This window comes from Brassica napus, chromosome A1, assembly GCF_020379485.1.
Source record: "Brassica napus cultivar Da-Ae chromosome A1, Da-Ae, whole genome shotgun sequence".
Classification (NCBI taxonomy): Eukaryota; Viridiplantae; Streptophyta; class Magnoliopsida; order Brassicales; family Brassicaceae; genus Brassica; species Brassica napus.
The window spans coordinates 8,339,366-8,357,252 of NC_063434.1; the positions used below are offsets into that span (position 1 = coordinate 8,339,366).

The following is a 17,887-nucleotide window of genomic DNA, read 5'->3' on the forward strand; positions in this document are numbered from 1 at the left end:
AGGAGAGTTGTCTCAGGCATTTCATCAAACACCTTTTGGGTGGGAAATGTCTATTGATCAACTTTTGAGTGGCCAACTCAGAAGATGCATTATGAATACTCTACTAGCAAGGAACAAGAATGATCTACACTAAAACATCCTAGAACTAACCTAATCACCCTTAATCTCCCTAACCCATGAATTCAAAAGGTGATTACTCACTAATCTCCATGATTCCTCTTAAACCCATATTGGATTTCAGATTAATCATGTAGAGAAATAGATGAGAAATCAACACAAGAACACAACAATCAAAATCCAAGAGATGAACTTCTCAAGAGAGTTTTTGTGTATTTCTCAATAGATCCAAAAGATCAAAGATAATCTGCCTCTGGTGGCTACAAAAGATGTTTAAAACATAGGTTTTAGAAATGTAAAACGTGCATAATGAAATGACCAAAAGGCCCTTGAGAAATCATAAGTTCGAGTGAAATTGAGACGCGCAGCGACCTCGGCTCGTCGCTCCGACAAGTCGCTCCAGGCTTCGGGAGCGACCTCGCTGGGTCGCTGCGAGAGGTCGCTCCGAGAGCGATTTCTTGTCTCCGGGAACCAAGATGGCGAGCGACTTCTCCCTGTCGCTCTGGACAGGTCGCTCCAAGCTTCGGGAGCGACCTCGCTGGGTCGCTGCGAGAGGTCGCTCCGAGAGCGAGTTGTGTGTCTCCGGACGTGAAAACGCGAGCGACTTTGTGCAGTCGCTCTAACGGGTCGCTCTGGATCGGGAGCGACCTTGGTAGGTCGCTCTGAGAGGTCGCTCCAGGGTCATCTAAGACTGTTCGGAGTAATGAGAACGCGAGCGACTTCATGGCGTCGCTTTAGGAAGGTCGCTCTGAGAAGTGGGACACAGCGACTTCGTGATGTCGCTCCGGGAGGTCGCTCCCATGCTCGGTTCGTCCAATGGTCACCTTTTCACCTCTTTTGAGCTCCAAATAACCTCATGTGGTACTCCAGTACCTAATAGAGACTCATGTATGCAAAATGCAACCTAAACATGTCTAAATCCTAATCTATATGATGAAAATGTTTATGAATGAATGGATAAAACAATGTAAATATGCAAGATATCAAAATAACTTCCTGAAAAATGAGTTTCAAAATGGGTTTAACTCCCTGCAGCGTAACAACCGCACCAAACCATGAGACGACATCATCAAGGGTCCTACAGATTTTTTCCATCACGTACAGTGGAATTTTTTTGTTATGGAAACAAACAAGCGTCTCTCTCTCTCTCTGAATTTTTCCCTTGTCTGTTTTCACCACCACCGCGTCTCGATGTTTTCTCTCGCCATCTCTCCTTTTATGTGTATCCCCATCCTCTTGAAACAAATAATAAAATGACATATCTTAATATATAATGACACAAGTTTTAACAAAAAATAAAATTCCTATAAAACACACTATTTTTCAACATTGTTTGGGTTTGCTATTATTAATTGTTCTTTTCTTCACCATTTTATTTGATTAATGAAAATTATGCTTTGAGAAGGTATGAGCATTGGACTATTTATAGATTTTCAAAAATCTGTTTGAAGAGTCACATCTTTTGAATTAAAATGTTGTGTCTTTTTGTAATAATACTTATACGAAAAGTCACAACTTTTTAATTTAAATAGTCACATTCTTTTAATATAAATAGTTATTTTAAAATAAAAAGACACAACTTTTAATTGTTGAAAAGACAAAACCTTTCAACATAAGTGAAATTCACAACCTTTTAAATTAATTGGGATTGCTATTATTAGTAGATAAGTATTTTAGAATAGAAAGAAAATAAAACTAACAAGTCAATTTACATTTAGATTTTTCCAGATCTTCGTACAAAAAAATTTCAAAGACATATATGTTCACATATAAGGTTTTTTATATCACACAAACTAACAAAACATCTATTTGCAAAGAAAGAAATACAATGTCAACATCAAGATTTGCTTTATTTTGTACTGTCTTGGTTTTTCTCGGTAGTTTTCATGAAGGTATGTTATATATACTTAACCTTTTATCCAATCCTTTATCATTATACCATTAAAAACATAATCATTTTCTCCAACATTTTTAAATAAACAGGTGCTAACTTTAAAGTTGATGCTCGGCCACCATATTGCTATAGAGCAAAAAATTCTAACTGGTGCTGCACCTTAAAACCGAAAGGGTGCCGAGGCAGCAAAGTGGAATGTGACGCGATTTGTAAATCCTAACACAGCCTTTGAACTTTCCAGAAGAAAACTTTTCTAGTTATATTTTTCAAATGTTTTCTTACTTATATTATTCTAATTTTAAAGAATAAATAACAAATCCTGTTCTACAGGAACAACTAGTGTTGTATGCTAAAATATTTTGATATTTTTTGGAGGATCTCAAATTATTTTCTTTTTGGTTCTGACTTTCTGCAATTGTATTTAATAAATTTGTTTATGTTTTAGAAAAACAAGAATAAAATCATAATTAAGTGTTAATTTTTATTTAAGTGATGTAAAGACTCGAATGATTGAATAAAATAAAAATATATAACTAGGAAATACAGTAGAAACCCTATAAATTAATCTTCAATAGATTAATAACGACAAAGAATAAATAAATTTTACTCGCTTGAGTTAGACCGATCCAAAAATAAAAAAATTTGATAGGATATTAAATATGTTTTAAAAAATCTTATGAAAATATAGTCACATTAAAATTATAAATCCTCAGTTAATATATATAATTTATAAAAATATAAATAAAATATTGCAATATTTGTTTTAACCACATTAAGTCACTTTATAACTTTCTGGACACTATAAAACATATTATTATTATTATTATTATTATTATTATTATTATTATCAATATTTCATTATATCACATCTAGAACACATTTACATTAGATAGTAAACATCTCTTAAACACAAATTATTAAATAAGAACAAGATGAAAAGTCAAAATTTATATTAGGTTAATATATATAACATGAAGTACATTTTTTATTTTTAACTAAAATCATATTTTCAAATATACAAATGTTGATTTTTTTTTATAAAATGAAAAAATATTATGTTGACACCATTATTAATTTGTATAATATTTATTGTAGAATAACTGAAAATATATGATTTGGTGTTTATGCATTTCATAGGTAAGTTGGTAACGTTGGATTTTGGTTTTTTAGTTTTTGGTTTTTGGAATAGTTACGATATTATCACTAACATAGATATAGAAATATTAATATTTCAATAAAAATAGAAAACAAAAAAGTCATGCACATTGCTTAAGGAAACCAGAAAATGTGGTTTTTTGTTTTTGCTTAGAAGTAGATATTTATTTAAAATGTGGATCTTCATAGGACGGCTCAGGTGATGCAGTTAGGCGTAGGTCTTCATAAGGCAGGTAGTATTGTCGGTTGTCGAATCGTCTATGTAATCTTTCCTATATCATAATTGTAAGATCATAATAAACCAGCTTAAAAAGAAAGATATTTATTTGAAAATCTGGTTTTCATAAATTTTAGGGAATCTATTTTCCGAAAATCTTGATGGGTACAAAAATAGTTGTTAAAAAATCAAAAACCAAAAACCATTTTAGAAACGACAAACAATCAACCTCATAGAAGAACTAGGTGATTCTTTAGTGTATACGGGTATAATACTTATAAAATAGCAAATTATTATGATTGATTGATTTTTCTTTTATTTATTAATAATTTTAATTTTAAAATTTATATGTTTTAAAATAGTTAAAATATTATGTTAAATTATATTATATTGTTATTTTGATTAAATATATAGTTTCAAGCATTAATTTAAATTGTTTAAGTTATTTTTAGGCAAAGTGGCTTATATCTATTCTTCTCAGCTAAATTATGATTTTTGGCATAAATTATGATTTATTTTTGGTTCTAATTAGATTAAGTCATGTTATTTTAATTGCATTTAGTTCTATTCATTCATTTAGGCTTGTAAACATATATCTATAAATTCTGTAATAAATTAATAAAAAATTCAACTTCAATTTAAAAGAGAAAAAAAACTAAAATGTTGATCGTTTTAAATTTAAATACGTTAATTAAATTTGTAATCTTTTAAATATGTCAACTTTTCTAGTTTTAAAACGTAATAACAACTAAAATCTATCAAGTATCATTATAAAAGTTTGACGTGAGCACTACATAAATATGACCATTTGTACGTATATACATAAATATGATAAATTTTGTTTTAATAAATAAAATATGGAGGAATAATGATTTGTGAAATAAATAAATTAAGCAAAAAGGAATTTTTGATAAATACCCTTGTGGAGTTATTAACTTGATGCTCAAATCATCATTTATTATTTTTTATAATTGTTGGGATCATAAAAAAAATTTAGGCCCAAAAATTAATTCCACAAAACTTTGTATCCGAATATGTATGGACGATTAAATCCATTTAAAATGAGAAAAGGTGGCCAATGTCTCGAACCTAGTGCAGAAGTTTCAGTTGGAACCCCCTTGCCAGTAGACCAAAAAGATTGGTTCAAATCATCATTTGAATCCGCCAAATGTTGCTCGTTATCTCCTACCAAAATGTCTTTCCTAGTAATTTTATCAATGTCGTACAAGAAAACTAATAAGGCGCGAGTCAGATTTCGGACCAAAACAAATTAGGTTCGAATGCATCACCTGATGTTGATACGTTCGTCAATTTCTGGCAAGTCCCCTTGGTATCAGCTTCGTTTTCAGAAAGCTGAGTTTGTTTCTTTTACATAAAAACTGGATGAGCAAAATCCACTCTCATCTAGAGAGTAACGTCTGACCATAATATGTACACGTTTTATTCTTTACGGACAAGTACTGTATATAAGTTGTCTTTGTAAGCATGTTTCTTCGGTTCACCCACAAATACTATTTTGTTATTTCATATTTTATATTCTTAAAAAAAACAAAAAATTAATTATTTATCAAATTATATTATGTTTTTAAAATAAAAAAAGTAAAAATAGTAGTAGTTGCAAAAAAGAAAAAAAGATTTTTAAAAATATTTTAACAACTAAACCTTAAACCCTTGGTTAAACCCTAAACCCTTGGATAAATCTTAAATACTAAATCATAACAACTAAACACTAAATCTTAAGAACATTAAACCATTAATCATAAACTCTAAATCATTCGATAAATCCTAATCCCTAGGATTTATGGTTTATCTAAGAGTTTAGGGTTTACCCATGGGTTTAGAGTTTAATATTTATGATTTAGAATTTAGTGTTTTGGTAACGGCGTTAGAAATATTAAAAATATGTTTTTTCAATTACTACTATTTTTATTTATTTTTACCTTTTTTATTTTAAAAACATAATATATTTTGGCAAATGCTTATTAACTTTTTTATAAGATATAAAATATGAAATAACAAAATAATACTCCCACCGTTCCATTAAGAGCATCTCCAATGTAATTTTCCATTTTTTTCTTCAAAATGGAGTAAATATAAAAATGAAGTAAAAATGCTCTAACCCTACTCTATTTTTCACTCCATAATGGAGTGATGAACAAAAAGAAAATAGTTTATTCCATAAATGAAGTAAACTCTATTATGAAGTGAGATTTAGAGTTGGGTTGGAGCAATCCTTACTCTATTTTTGAGGAAAAAATTAAGTGGGGTTGGAAATGCCCTAAGATAGACTTTTTAGAACAAAGGGATTAATATTTTGGCAATGTATAGTTAATGTTGAAAAGTTGTATACTTTTAAGAAACATTAATTGAAAATATTTGAATTGGTTGAATATTATTGGTTGATATTTATTGAAAAATGTATAGTAAAATAAATAATAAATTCAATTGTAAGAAATTAATTGTAAAAATTAATTATAAGAAATTAATTGTTTTCTTAATATGCGTGAATACTCTAGAAAATCCTTTTTTCGGGAACAGATGGAGTACTATAAAACATGTATAAGTTATATGCATGCATGTTTTTCTCAACAAAAAAAAAAGGGTAGATGCGTGCAGTTTTTCTTGTGTTCGATCCTTTAGCTGCTTATTTGATTCGAAAAAACTTCATCATCCTTCTCATGACTAATGAAAATGTTGCTGAGTTGAAAGACTAGTCCACCAGCGTCATATATAGGCTGCTCCTTTGATTCTATATGTTCTTCTTCTGTGCCTAGACTGATTCTCTGAAAAATCAGCTCTGTGCTTGCTATCAAACTTTCTTTCTCAGGATGATTAACTATCTTTAACTCTATAAATGAATGTTTAGATCAGAAAAATAAAGAGAAATTACACAATTCCTATCAACCTCACGTATTAATTTTTATTTTTCTCACATGTTAAATTTAAGGTGTTTAACAAAAGCATCTGATAAAAATCAAATTGCTGAAGAATAATAAAAAATCAAATATTTTACCAGAAAAACATATTACACAATTTGATCTAAATAAATTTACAAAGATTAGTTATTACTAATCAAATTTGTTATAAATAATAAAATATGTTACATTTTATGAAATATCAACAAATAGGTAACAAAAATTTGAATTATGTCCTTATTTGGATGGCCCAAGGATTTTATTTTTAGCTTCTAAAAAGAATTTGTGATCTTAGTTGTTTTCTTCACCAAAACTGATCTTAATTGTTGTTAATTATCCATAAGACCAACTACTATTAAAAATCAAGTCTGTAAACAAAGATGTGTTACTAAATGTATTCAAACAGAAAGTGCCCATCTGTTTAGACAGAGGATTCGATCATCCAACCTCCTCAAATATCTTGTTTCGCAATCTCACCCACATGCTATTTTCCTTTAAATTATCTGCCTCTGTCGATCTCTTCTTTTCCAACCCACTTTCTCTTCTCCTTCTCTTGTCTTCGTTGAATTTTGGGATCTTACACCGCAGCAAATAACAACACCGCCAACTATATATTTGTCTTATTTGTCCTTTTGGTTTTGATCTTTGTAACAATCAATAAGGAAAGTAAAAAGCTTGAATCTGACTAATAATGGGAGACAATGGAGGGAAAAGAACGCCGTCAATGAATCTTGCGGTTCAAGTGTCGATGAGAGTGTTAGTCATTGGCACCGCATTGGCCTCCATGGGGCTCATGATTACTAACCATGAAGTTGCCTCTGTTTATGGCATTGCTTTTGAGGCTAAATACAGCGACTCATCAGCCTTTAGGTACTCTCTATTGCTCATTTCATCAAGGTGCACATACTGATCTAATTAGTGAAATAAAAGATGATGGAATTAAGGAACATCAATCTGCGTCATGAAATTTCACTAATTCACATTAAAAAAGTACGTAGGAGAAATAATTCACAGATTTTTGTAGGAAAAAAATTGCAAAAAAAAAACTGAAAAAGAGAAATATCCCTCTACTAAGACGTAGGAATGTATCTAAAATAAATTCATTCTTAAGTTTTTCATGTCTCATTCATCCACATGTCGCTTATCTTTAAACCATTGATTTGTCTCGTGATTAATAGTATCTAAAACGGCAAAACCATTACCATTTGTAAACACAACACTGATTGTTACAATAAATTAAGAGATCGAGCGATGAGGACATGCATGCAATGAAAGTATGTAACCTTTGTTACGTTTCGCAGGTATTTGGTGTACGCGGATATAGCTATCTCCGCCTTGACATTGTTCACGCTCGTATGGGCTTGTTTAGCTGTCCGTAACCGAGGACTTGTTTTTGCACTCTTCTTTTTTGATTTGGTAATTACTATCCAATTTTTCAATCTGAATATTTGATAGGGAAATTAGACATATGATCGTACGTTTTGATATGGGTCTGGAAATATTGTATAGCTTGCGACGTTGACAGCGATGTCAGCTTTCTCTGCGGCCACATCGGAGGGTTACATTGGAAAGTACGGTAACACACACGCCGGTTGGCTTCCGATCTGCGGTTATGTACATGGTTACTGCAATCGTGGGACTCTCTCACTCGCTTTTTCCTTTGCCTCTTTTCTCCTCTTGTTCATCCTTACTGTCCTAACTGCCTCCGCTGCTCGTCATCACTGAAACTATTTTCTTTACATTTTATATTATACAATTTCTAATATTCTTAAGATTCTTCAATCTTTTTTATATACTTAGATTTTCTAAGATGAATGATTACATAAAGAAATTGTATTGAGTTGAGTCCGTGTATTATTCCGTTAACTATTTGTTTTTATTTTATTTTACTTTACTGATACTCTACTCCCAATATAAGTTTTTTTAGATAAATTTCGAGAATTCAAAAAATATATTAACTGTGCGTTTGTAGCTTGGTGGTAAAAGACTTACGGTCATGAGTTCTGCCACCTAAGTTCGGATCTCGGCCACCGTCAGTTAAAATGGAGTGAATTATTTTTCCTAGCTCTCCAGTTCAGGTTCGTTAGACGGTCGGGTCTATTTGGAGGACATCTGAATACCATGAATACCAGAATCATCAAAAGAAAAGAAAAAGAAAATATATATTCCCGAAAAACATTATCATCAATGGATCTCTCCTTTGAAAATCTAAACATGGTGCGGACAAGACCAATAAGGGCCCGTTGAAGTAACTTGCATTTTGATTTGGGCCTGTCTTAGTTGCAAAACGTGACAAAACTCACTTGACAAATGTGGGACCCATAGCAACATGTGCCGAAGATAGGCCTGAATCCGCAAGAACAAACCTAGGCCACAAAACAAGAGAAATGTGCTTTTGCGTCTCTTAAAGACGACGCCGTATCCACGTCCACCACTGCCTCAAAAACAATTCTCTTCTTGAAGAGATTACACCTTATCCAACTTGAGTTTGCAATAGGAGAAGCCATTGTTTTCTGTCTCTGACCTGTATACTAAGCTTCATCTATTTCAATGGCTTCCTTGTCAGCCACTTCTCTAAGCTTCAAAGCTCCCTCCATACAATCAACTAGAATCTCTCAGGTGACTTTACATATACACATCTACTGTTTGTCATTAAACTTAATAATACTCCCTCCGTTTTTTAATATAAGTCATTTTAAAGCTATGCACATAGATTAAGAAAATCATTAGTTTCTTATATTTTCGAAACAAAAACATCATTAATTATTTATCTAACTACAATTCAACCAATAGAAAAATAGAAGATATATTATCATTGGTCAAACAACATTAACTATTAATAAATGTTACATAAAAAACCGAAAACGACATATAATTTGTAACAAAAAAGTTTCTCTAAAGCGACTTATATTGAAAAACGGAGGGAGTAGATACTTGACCCCATCTTGAGTTTTTGTTTGTAATAATATTCAAAATCATAATATAACGCAATTAGCTTAATCATCAGGTGTTAAGGAAAGCCTCGACTTTTCAGTCTATCTCCTTTGGTCGTTTCCAGTCTTCAAAGAGCCTTCGTCTTCAAATCAGTTGCGCAGTAAGCAAATCATTTGTTTGAAGCTAAAGTTGAATATTTATGATAAAAATGTAATAAGTTGATTTGTAACATGTGAGCATGGTACATTCAGGCAAAACCAGAGACAGTGCAGAAAGTTAGTGACATTGTAAAGGAGCAGTTAGCTTTGTCCGCTGACACTGCGCTCACTGCTGAGTCCAAATTCTCTGCTCTTGGCGCAGATTCTCTTGACACAGTATGTTATAATACTCTCTCTCTGTTTCGTATATAAATGTGATGTTACAAATACGTTAGTCATTAGTAACGTTGTGTGAATATGGATGCAGGTGGAGATAGTGATGGCGTTGGAGGAAAAGTTTAACATAAGTGTGGAGGAAGCTGATGCTCAGAACATTACGACGATTCAAGAGGCGGCTGATTTGATTGAGGATCTTGTTCAGAAGAAACCTGCGGCCTAAACTCTCCCCGGTTTAACACAAACCGGCTTTCTTTTCCTATAGACCTTTCTTGGTTTAAGAGCATTTAATTAGACCGTATGTCATTTTGTTTTTCTTCTTGTGGAAGTTGAGATTGGATATTGACTATGAGAAAACTTTGATTGGTACGTTGAGATTGATTCATTGGCAATGATTGGTCTTTTATGACGAATATATAAATGTGTTTTTGTGTCGCTACCACATGAATTTAGCTTTTCTATTCATATGACATGGCTTTTGTTAGTTGTAGCTAACTTTCCTCAGAGATTGAAAAAGGAGAGTTGATTTCTGGTAACGAACTACTATGGTAGTATATGGGGGACTATGACCAAAGACGAATTGGTTTAGTGATTAAAACTCTTAAATTATAAGTCACAGATTCAAATTTGATTGGAAGGGATCTATTCTCCAACGAGTTAAATTACAAAGTTTGAGTTTAAAGAGTTTCAAGGATCCAAAACCTCTTGATCATTCAAAAAGTATATAAACTGTGGGATATATTAAAACTATTGTTTACTCGAGTAAAGTTTTGTGTTGGATATGTAAAAACATTACCACTAAACCTACTCCAATATCATTCCTCATTTTGGACTTTTTCTATTGATTAGCGGAAAAGTTATTAAAAAAAACTGATTATTTGAATATTAAACAAGTTGGATTTGCTGAGAGGGAAAGAATTAGAAAATGGGTCCCACGATCTCTCAACTTCCCCTCCCGCCACCATTCGGTCCACGCTTATTAGCGTTTACATAGTCTCCCATATTCTTCTTCCCCTCAACCTGTTGACTCCGTCTCTGATCTTGAAAACATGGCTCGGAGGAGGTGGGAGGGGTCGGATAATGTCGGCTCGGCTAATTCTTCACCTGCGATGTCTCCTTCTCATCGTATGACCAACAACGGAGGAGGAATCTCTGGTAGAAGCACGCTCCGGAAGCAAAACGCCGCCGAGCTACTCGCTAAAGTCATGGAGCAGCGTGACTACGACTATGATTACGGCGACGAAGAAGAAGATCTGTACCAGGTGCATCTTCCTCCTCTCTCTCGGGATCGAAAGCGAGATGATAAGCGAGTCGGCAAGGGAACCGTCAGAGGTAAACCGGCTCCGCCGAAGAGACCGGTCTTAATCCCGCCTAAGTTTGACGACGAATCCGACGGCGATGAACCGGTGAAGATTCCTCAAAAGAACGTTAGAGTTCCGGTAACAAAAGCTCCGGCGGTTAAATTTGACGATGAATCCGACGGTGATGAACCGGTGAAGATTCCTCAAAAGAACGTTAGAGTTTCGGCGGTTAGACCCGTACTACTCCCGCCTAAATTTGACGATGAATCCGACGGTGACGAAGTCGCAGCCGATTTGCCACGGAATCGAGTGAAGATTCCTGAAGAGAATGCTAGTGTTCAGAAAGAAGCTCCGGCGGGGAAACTGAAAGTGTTATCTCCGCCTAAGTTCGACGGAGACGAGATCACAGCCAATGAGGTCAAGAATCAAGTGGAGGAGATTCCTCAAAAGAACGCTAGTCCTGCACTCAGGGTTAGAGTTCCGGCGTATTCGCGTCGGAATCCGATGGAGGATTCTGAGCAGAACGGCGACAGGAAAGTCAATGTTCAGTTTGACGTGCCGGCGGCGAAACAATCGGAGGCTCAGTTAAAGTATAAGAAAAGGTATTAAAAAAAAAGATTGGAGTTTATACAGATTACGCTAAAGCCTTTGCTTCTTTTGATTGTCTTGTATTTTTGACGAGATTACTGGAAACGAACGAGTAGTTTCAGGTTTAGCTCTGCAGAGACTTTTGCACCGTATCAGGAGGAAGATGATCGAGAAGCTTCGGCCTTGCGTGATGAAGTACGTGCTCTTCTCAAAACTCCATGAAAAACTGTTTATTTTTTTGGTTAAAGTGATTGATCTTTCACTTCAAACCAACTTCATTATCATTGCAGTTAGATATGCTTCAAGAAGAAAATGATAATATACTGAATAAGGTCTCTCTCTCTCCCTACCTTTAATATTAGTTCATTTGTGTCTGTTTGCTCTACTTGATGCGTATAGTCTTGTGTTACATACATATGCAGCTTCAACGCGCTGAAGAAAGACGAGAAGCAGCACAAGCAAGGGCTAGAGAACTAGAAAAACAGGTGTTTATGATATATCCAATACAGTTTTGTAGATATGTACGTTTCTATCCTGATGTTTACTCTTGAGCTTGGGTATGACAGATTGCTTCTCTAGGTGAAGGTGCAAATTTTGACGTCAAGCTCTTGAAAAGGTTTGGTTTTCTTCTGTCTTTATTAGAACCTTCATTCAAAAAAAAATTGTTTTTTTTAACAAAGTTTGCGCTGTTTCTTCAGGAAAGAAGCAGCATTGCGTCAAAGAGAGGTCCGTCTTGCATTCATATTTGAGTGGATGTTGTTTCGCTTGTTCTATCATGTCCTTTCCTTTTCTTCTGCGAGCTTGTGTTGGCGTTTAAAAGCGATTACTTAATCTACTGCAGGCAGCATTAAGGGCTGCTGAACAGAAAAGAGATGGAAGAAACAAGGAAACTGATGCCTTTTGTGAAGAACTTCAGGTACAGTGATTTGGTGTGTACTCTAGACTTTATGATACTATAAACCTTTCAACTTGACAAGGAAATGATTTCTCTTTTGTGTTGATTTATGGTCAGAGCTTGAAAGAGGAAACTGAGAAGGCCGTGGAACAGCTCCAGGACGCTCAAGCTGAAACAAAGTCTCTTCGGACAATGATACATAGAACGATTTTGACTCACGAAGAAATGGTTTGCTCACAAACTAAACTAGAATTGTCATGGACTGTTTAATCCCACCTTCTTTGTTTGATTTACCTATATTATTGATATCTTGCAGGAGGAAGTTGTTCTAAAGAGATGCTGGCTTGCTCGCTACTGGGAACTAGCTGTTCAACACGGTAGGACACTTCCTCTCTCCTGCAGTAATTCATAAGAAGAAGTAACCTGCTCAAATCATTCTAGTGCCGGATATGCTTTCAAATATGATAAGAGCATATGTCACTGCATTGTGCACTGACATGGACTAGCTGATCAGTTATCTTACTGTAGACTTAACTAAAGGGCGTTGATCAACGATATTACTTCTCATTTGAAGATATTTACTTATGTACCTCATTGGTTCACTCTTAGGAATTTATAAGGATATAGCTCCATCAAGACATGAACATTGGTCAGCTTTAGCTCCTCTTCCCTTTGAAGTAGTAATTTCCGCGGCCCAAAAGCCTGAAGATTCCTGGCAGACAGGTTTGGTTCTTGATTCCCCACCAACTTTCTCACAAAAAAAACTTGTTAACATCACATATCTGCCAGATGGTAGCGATCGCACTTGGAGCAAAGTCGTTAGTAAATTCAGTGATGCAAATGGAGACGGGAACATAGAGAGTATGCTTGCTGTTGAAACGGGTTTGCGTGAGATAGCATCCTTGAAGGTAAAAACTATGCCCATATTATAATCTTAATTTGATGTTTTCAACTGAAAAAGTTATTTCTCAGAAGATAAACACCTCATATATATATGACATCATGTGCCTCATAGGTAGAGGATGCTATAATGCTTGTATTTGCGGGGTTCAGACAAAAACATGTGGTCCGACAATCCAACACTGGTAAAATATATCTAAAAATTGATTGGCACATATGTGAATGATATACAAGAGACACTCATGTGGTTTTAATATCCAGATCCCAGGGTGCAAGGAGAGCCTAAGTTTGCTGAAGCATTTGGTGAGTCATGTTCTTTAAACTGTATGCCTGACTATCTCTACACAGAGTGATCATATAAGCAAATAAGCCTCTTAACAAAACATATCCTTGTGGTGCTTCAGCTATACTGTATTTAAATCTTAGGGGCTTACTGACAAAATAGTTCCTCGGAATTTTGAATGCAGAGTTGAGCCACGATGAGAAACAGGATATTCTCTTTAAAGAGGTAACAATTTTTAACCGGGAAAGGCTTTTACTTAGCAGGATCATATTCATTGACTCAAAAAACACATGTTTAATGTTGTAGGCATGGCTGATGTACTACTGGAAAAGAGCTAAAATTCACAGCGTGGAAAGTGATATCGCGGAAGACCGTCTTAAGTTCTGGATCAGCCGTATCGCAGAACAGCCAACATCACATGATGCAGTTGATGGTAAGGCTTCTTAGCTAGTTCATATACTTTTTATCTAGTATACAACACACTGATTCTTTCTTTGTTGTATTTTTCCGGGGGCAGTGGAACGAGGTATGAGGGAGCTAAGGAAACTTGGAATAGAACAACAATTGTGGGAAGCATCTCGCGCACAACTCACCGACTCCACTTTTCCTCCTTCTCTTTCAGTTTCTGACTTCTGTGATGGTGACAACCAGTTCTAATCTCCTCTCTGCAAATTATGACACACACACACACACACAGATATACACGAAGATTATCGAAATCAATCCCTTCCTTCCGAAACTCCGTCGTTAACATCTCATCACTGTTCCAGAGTGTATATGTTTTTTGTTTTCAGACTTATTACTGTGGGCTTCATGCTGTTACTTGTGTAACACTCTTCATTATCATTCTTTACCCAATATATATAAAAAAAGACGGTTTGGTGCGGTTTAGAAATTAACCAATGATAATGAAACGGGCCAGTGACGCAACCCGCATTAAGGTGGGCCCCACGGAAATCGAAAGGTAGATCATCCTCCTTATCTTATCCAGACGATAACGATAACACTTGCTCACTGCAACTGCAAAGTCGCCAAACAGAGATAGGCAAAACTGCTTCGAGAATGACGATTGCTCCTTCCTTGTTATCATCATCTTCCTCAGTCTCTCAGTTCCTCCCTGGATTCCCAACCTCCGCTAGGTTCAATGTAGCCGCTTCACGGAGCAGAGCCGTCACCGTCGTCGCTGCATCCGTCACCGACCTATCCAGCGTAGACAGCACGACCATCGCCGTACTCGGAGGCGGATCAGTCGCAGCTCTGGCGACGATCGTTTCCTTGACGGATCCGGAGAGGAGGCGGAAGCTGCAGGCGGAGGAAGTCGGAGGAGGCGACAAGGAGGTGGTGAGGGAGTATTTCAACAGCACGGGGTTCGAGCGGTGGAGGAAGATCTACGGCGAGACTGACGAAGTGAACCGCGTTCAGAAGGATATACGAATCGGCCACGCCAAAACGGTTGAGAAAACGATGCTCATGCTGACGGAAGAAGGTTCGTTAGCCGGCGTAACGGTCTGCGACGCTGGCTGCGGAACAGGTCTGCTCTCGATTCCACTTGCTAAGGAAGGCGCGATCGTCTCCGCTAGCGATATCTCTGCAGCTATGGTCGCCGAAGCTGAGATGAAGGTGAGGTTTCTTGAATCTGAATCTCTCTGATTGATTGTTGTTACCTAACTCAACTTGGAATATGCGATAGGCAAAGCAGCAGTTAGGATCAGAGAATCTACCGAGATTTGAAGTGAATGATTTAGAGAGCCTAAGTGGGAAGTATAACACTGTTGTATGCCTAGACGTGCTCATACATTACCCTCAGAGCAAAGCAGACGGGATGATCGCACACCTCGCTTCGTTAGCGGAGAAGAGAGTGATTCTGAGCTTTGCACCGAAGACGTTCTATTACGATATCTTGAAGAGGATTGGTGAGCTTTTCCCAGGTCCTTCAAAGGCTACAAGGGCTTATCTACACTCGGAGGCTGATGTTGAAAATGCTTTGCGTAAGGTTGGGTGGAGAATCAGCAAGAGAGGACTCATTACCACTCAGTTCTACTTCTCTAGGCTCATCGAAGCAGTTCCAATGTAGAGCATTTTTGAAAGAAAAAAAACATTCTTATTCATTTTTGAGTAGGAACTATGCCGTCTATGCAAACTTCACTGAGGGTGGTGTCTACAAACAGGCCAATTCGTCAAGACTCAGTTCATAGTTATATAGCTGTTCACTGTTTGATGTAATCAAGTGTAATATGTAACTTCACTATATGATCAGAACTCTTGCAGAAGATTTGCTACAATCATTTTGAATGCCTTAAACCAAACTTGGGCTAACATATATACCTTTATCTTAGTGAAGAATGAACATAGCAAGTACAAACGGTATATGATGATGATACTACATAAGTGAGTTTTGATTGTCATTACAGTAGAGAATTACAAAGAGAGAGAAAAAAACAAAAGCGGGAATAAATATGTTTGTCTGCCTTTACCTACTCTTGCAAAATGAAGGATCCTTTGATTGGTTTATCAAGTGCAGATTGAGGAAATATATTCAAAGGAGAGAACACATCGCTGTTGATGCTTGACGATGAAGGCGCCGGTTTGAACTCGTACGGGCCTTCCTTTGGTCCCCACACCTGAAAGATGAGGCAAGAAACCCCAAATCAAATGAAAGTTCTCTGTACCAAGAAAAAACGAGAATGCATGAGGAGGGAATCGGATTGAACCTGGTTTCCATCATCATCAAACCCGCGATCCCAGAGATGTATCTCATTGTTTTTCAGGACTGTAAGATCAGATGTACAATAGCTTGCACCATTCTTTTCATTTCAAGATGCATAGAAAGAAGAAACAAACGTTGGTAACATAAATAAAGTGTACATTTGAATCATGAAGTGTGTGGAGTTTTGATGTCTCAGAAAAAAAAACAACATACCCATGAATTTGGGAAACCACCAGGTGGAGCTGATCCTTCATACAAGCAACGCTTTCCCCGGTCGCAACAGCTAAGTTGTATGGTTGTCAAATGCTCTCCTATGTCCTGTAACTCCATGCAATCAAACTTTGTGACACCAAAAAAAAGCAACATTCAAGGACTACCATCAACTCTATAGCAGTGACTTACACCAATAACTTCTTCGGGAAGTGGGCGTTGGTCCTTTGGGCGGTCACAGAAATTTTTGTACTCCTCAGCATCTCTGATTGCATATGAGCTCACCTGCGGAATTAAAAGAAAGAAGATAAAACAATGTTTAGAACCACTCTCTTGATAAAGAACATAAAAGTTAGGACATGTATGAATCATCTTCTCACCTCAACATCACATTTCAGTTCCTTTGGGCAAGGCTTAACCATATACAATCTCTGCAATCCAAACAGATGTATAATTAGAGAACTGATTCATCAAGGATTCAGACATGAAGAACCATCATAAGGTGCAGAAAGCATACTTGCCGAAAGGGTTTCTGAGGAGTTCTCCAAAATGCCTGATCACAAAGATTAACATAACATATACAAACAAGGTTATACATACACTTTCGTAATACACAAAATGAAGAAGAAGCTGAAACTACTGACCTGTTCGAGATACAAAACCTGCGAACCATCCACCATCTCAGCTGCTGGGCAGCTCATCATTCTGCACACATAATTCAAAAGCTTATAACAACATTTTTAGAAGACTATATTACTTACCAATATAATATACCATATGAAGGTTTTTTTCAATGTGTGAAACAAACTCACAAAGATAGAAACGTCAAGCTTAACAGTTAAAACCAAAAAAGCACATACAGTTTAAACCAATTCTTCATCAATGATTGATCAAGATAACAATACAAACCTTATGTTGAAGTAATTATCAGGATCCCTTGATGCTTGCTCCTTAGAAAACTTTGAAAACCCAGTAAAAACAAAACCTTGAATCAGCACAAAGTTTTCATCTTTTTGGTAAAATTATGAAAGTGAAGATGAGACCTTTTCGCCGCTGAGAGAGCGAGAGACGACGTGAGAGTGGTCCCAGCGAGTGGTGGATTTCGTGAGACGCTTCAGGAGAACGGCGCCGCCGATCAGAACCAGCGTCTTCACTACCAAACCAGGAGCCCTGCTCCACCCGGACGAACTCGACTCCGGATCCGAACCTGACCCGGTACCCATAAAAAGAAAGAAGCTTCCTTTCGTCTCAGTTCAATCCTTGTAACGTTAGCATCTGACGTTTCCTCAAGATCGAAAGAAAGGCCTTAGCTTTAGCCGAATCAAAAAGCTCGTGAGAGCAGAAGATGGATGAGGAGAACGTGACGACAATCGGCGTTTTTCGGATTCGAACACGAG

General features: G+C 36.1%; 5 protein-coding genes across 6 annotated transcripts; 4 read left to right on the forward strand and 1 right to left on the reverse strand.

The window, feature by feature from the left end:
• The first annotated feature begins 6,298 nt into the window (after positions 1–6,298).
• Positions 6,299–8,904, forward strand: LOC106374920 (CASP-like protein 1F1). Its single transcript, XM_013814845.3, has 3 exons — positions 6,299–7,168; positions 7,600–7,714; positions 7,808–8,904. The coding sequence occupies exons 1-3, from the start codon at positions 6,990–6,992 to the stop codon at positions 8,021–8,023; spliced, it is 510 nt and encodes a 169-aa protein (XP_013670299.1). The 5' UTR covers positions 6,299–6,989; the 3' UTR covers positions 8,024–8,904.
• On the forward strand, positions 8,667–10,045 carry LOC106442496 (acyl carrier protein 4, chloroplastic). Its single transcript, XM_013884179.3, has 4 exons — positions 8,667–8,917; positions 9,306–9,392; positions 9,484–9,606; positions 9,698–10,045. Exons 1-4 carry the CDS (start codon positions 8,849–8,851, stop codon positions 9,827–9,829), a joined length of 411 nt encoding a protein of 136 aa, XP_013739633.1. The 5' UTR covers positions 8,667–8,848; the 3' UTR covers positions 9,830–10,045.
• Positions 10,046–10,272: 227 nt separating this feature from the next.
• Positions 10,273–14,464, forward strand: LOC106442504 (coiled-coil domain-containing protein SCD2-like). Of its 2 annotated transcripts, none has more exons than XM_013884185.3 (16): positions 10,273–11,509; positions 11,612–11,690; positions 11,786–11,827; positions 11,918–11,980; positions 12,062–12,111; positions 12,194–12,221; positions 12,337–12,411; positions 12,508–12,618; positions 12,707–12,767; positions 13,000–13,113; positions 13,180–13,298; positions 13,406–13,475; positions 13,552–13,593; positions 13,758–13,798; positions 13,880–14,006; positions 14,091–14,464. In XM_013884185.3, exons 1-16 carry the CDS (start codon positions 10,656–10,658, stop codon positions 14,228–14,230), a joined length of 2,016 nt encoding a protein of 671 aa, XP_013739639.1. In that variant the 5' UTR covers positions 10,273–10,655; the 3' UTR covers positions 14,231–14,464. The 2 variants fall into 2 exon arrangements, with proteins under 2 accessions (XP_013739639.1, XP_013739644.1); XM_013884190.3 differs by having other exon boundaries at positions 11,618–11,690.
• Positions 14,465–14,544: 80 nt separating this feature from the next.
• On the forward strand, positions 14,545–15,858 carry LOC106442518 (magnesium protoporphyrin IX methyltransferase, chloroplastic). Its single transcript, XM_013884197.3, has 2 exons — positions 14,545–15,193; positions 15,264–15,858. The coding sequence occupies exons 1-2, from the start codon at positions 14,636–14,638 to the stop codon at positions 15,645–15,647; spliced, it is 942 nt and encodes a 313-aa protein (XP_013739651.1). The 5' UTR covers positions 14,545–14,635; the 3' UTR covers positions 15,648–15,858.
• A 22-nt stretch (positions 15,859–15,880) lies between these two features.
• Positions 15,881–17,884, reverse strand: LOC106442533 (chromophore lyase CRL, chloroplastic). The gene is made up of 9 exons (XM_013884210.3): positions 17,534–17,884; positions 17,400–17,449; positions 17,135–17,195; positions 17,008–17,043; positions 16,871–16,921; positions 16,683–16,775; positions 16,494–16,598; positions 16,285–16,377; positions 15,881–16,194 (listed from the first exon to the last, which is right to left on the reverse strand). Exons 1-9 carry the CDS (start codon positions 17,711–17,713, stop codon positions 16,048–16,050), a joined length of 816 nt encoding a protein of 271 aa, XP_013739664.1. The 5' UTR covers positions 17,714–17,884; the 3' UTR covers positions 15,881–16,047.
• Between the last annotated feature and the right edge of the window lie 3 nt (positions 17,885–17,887).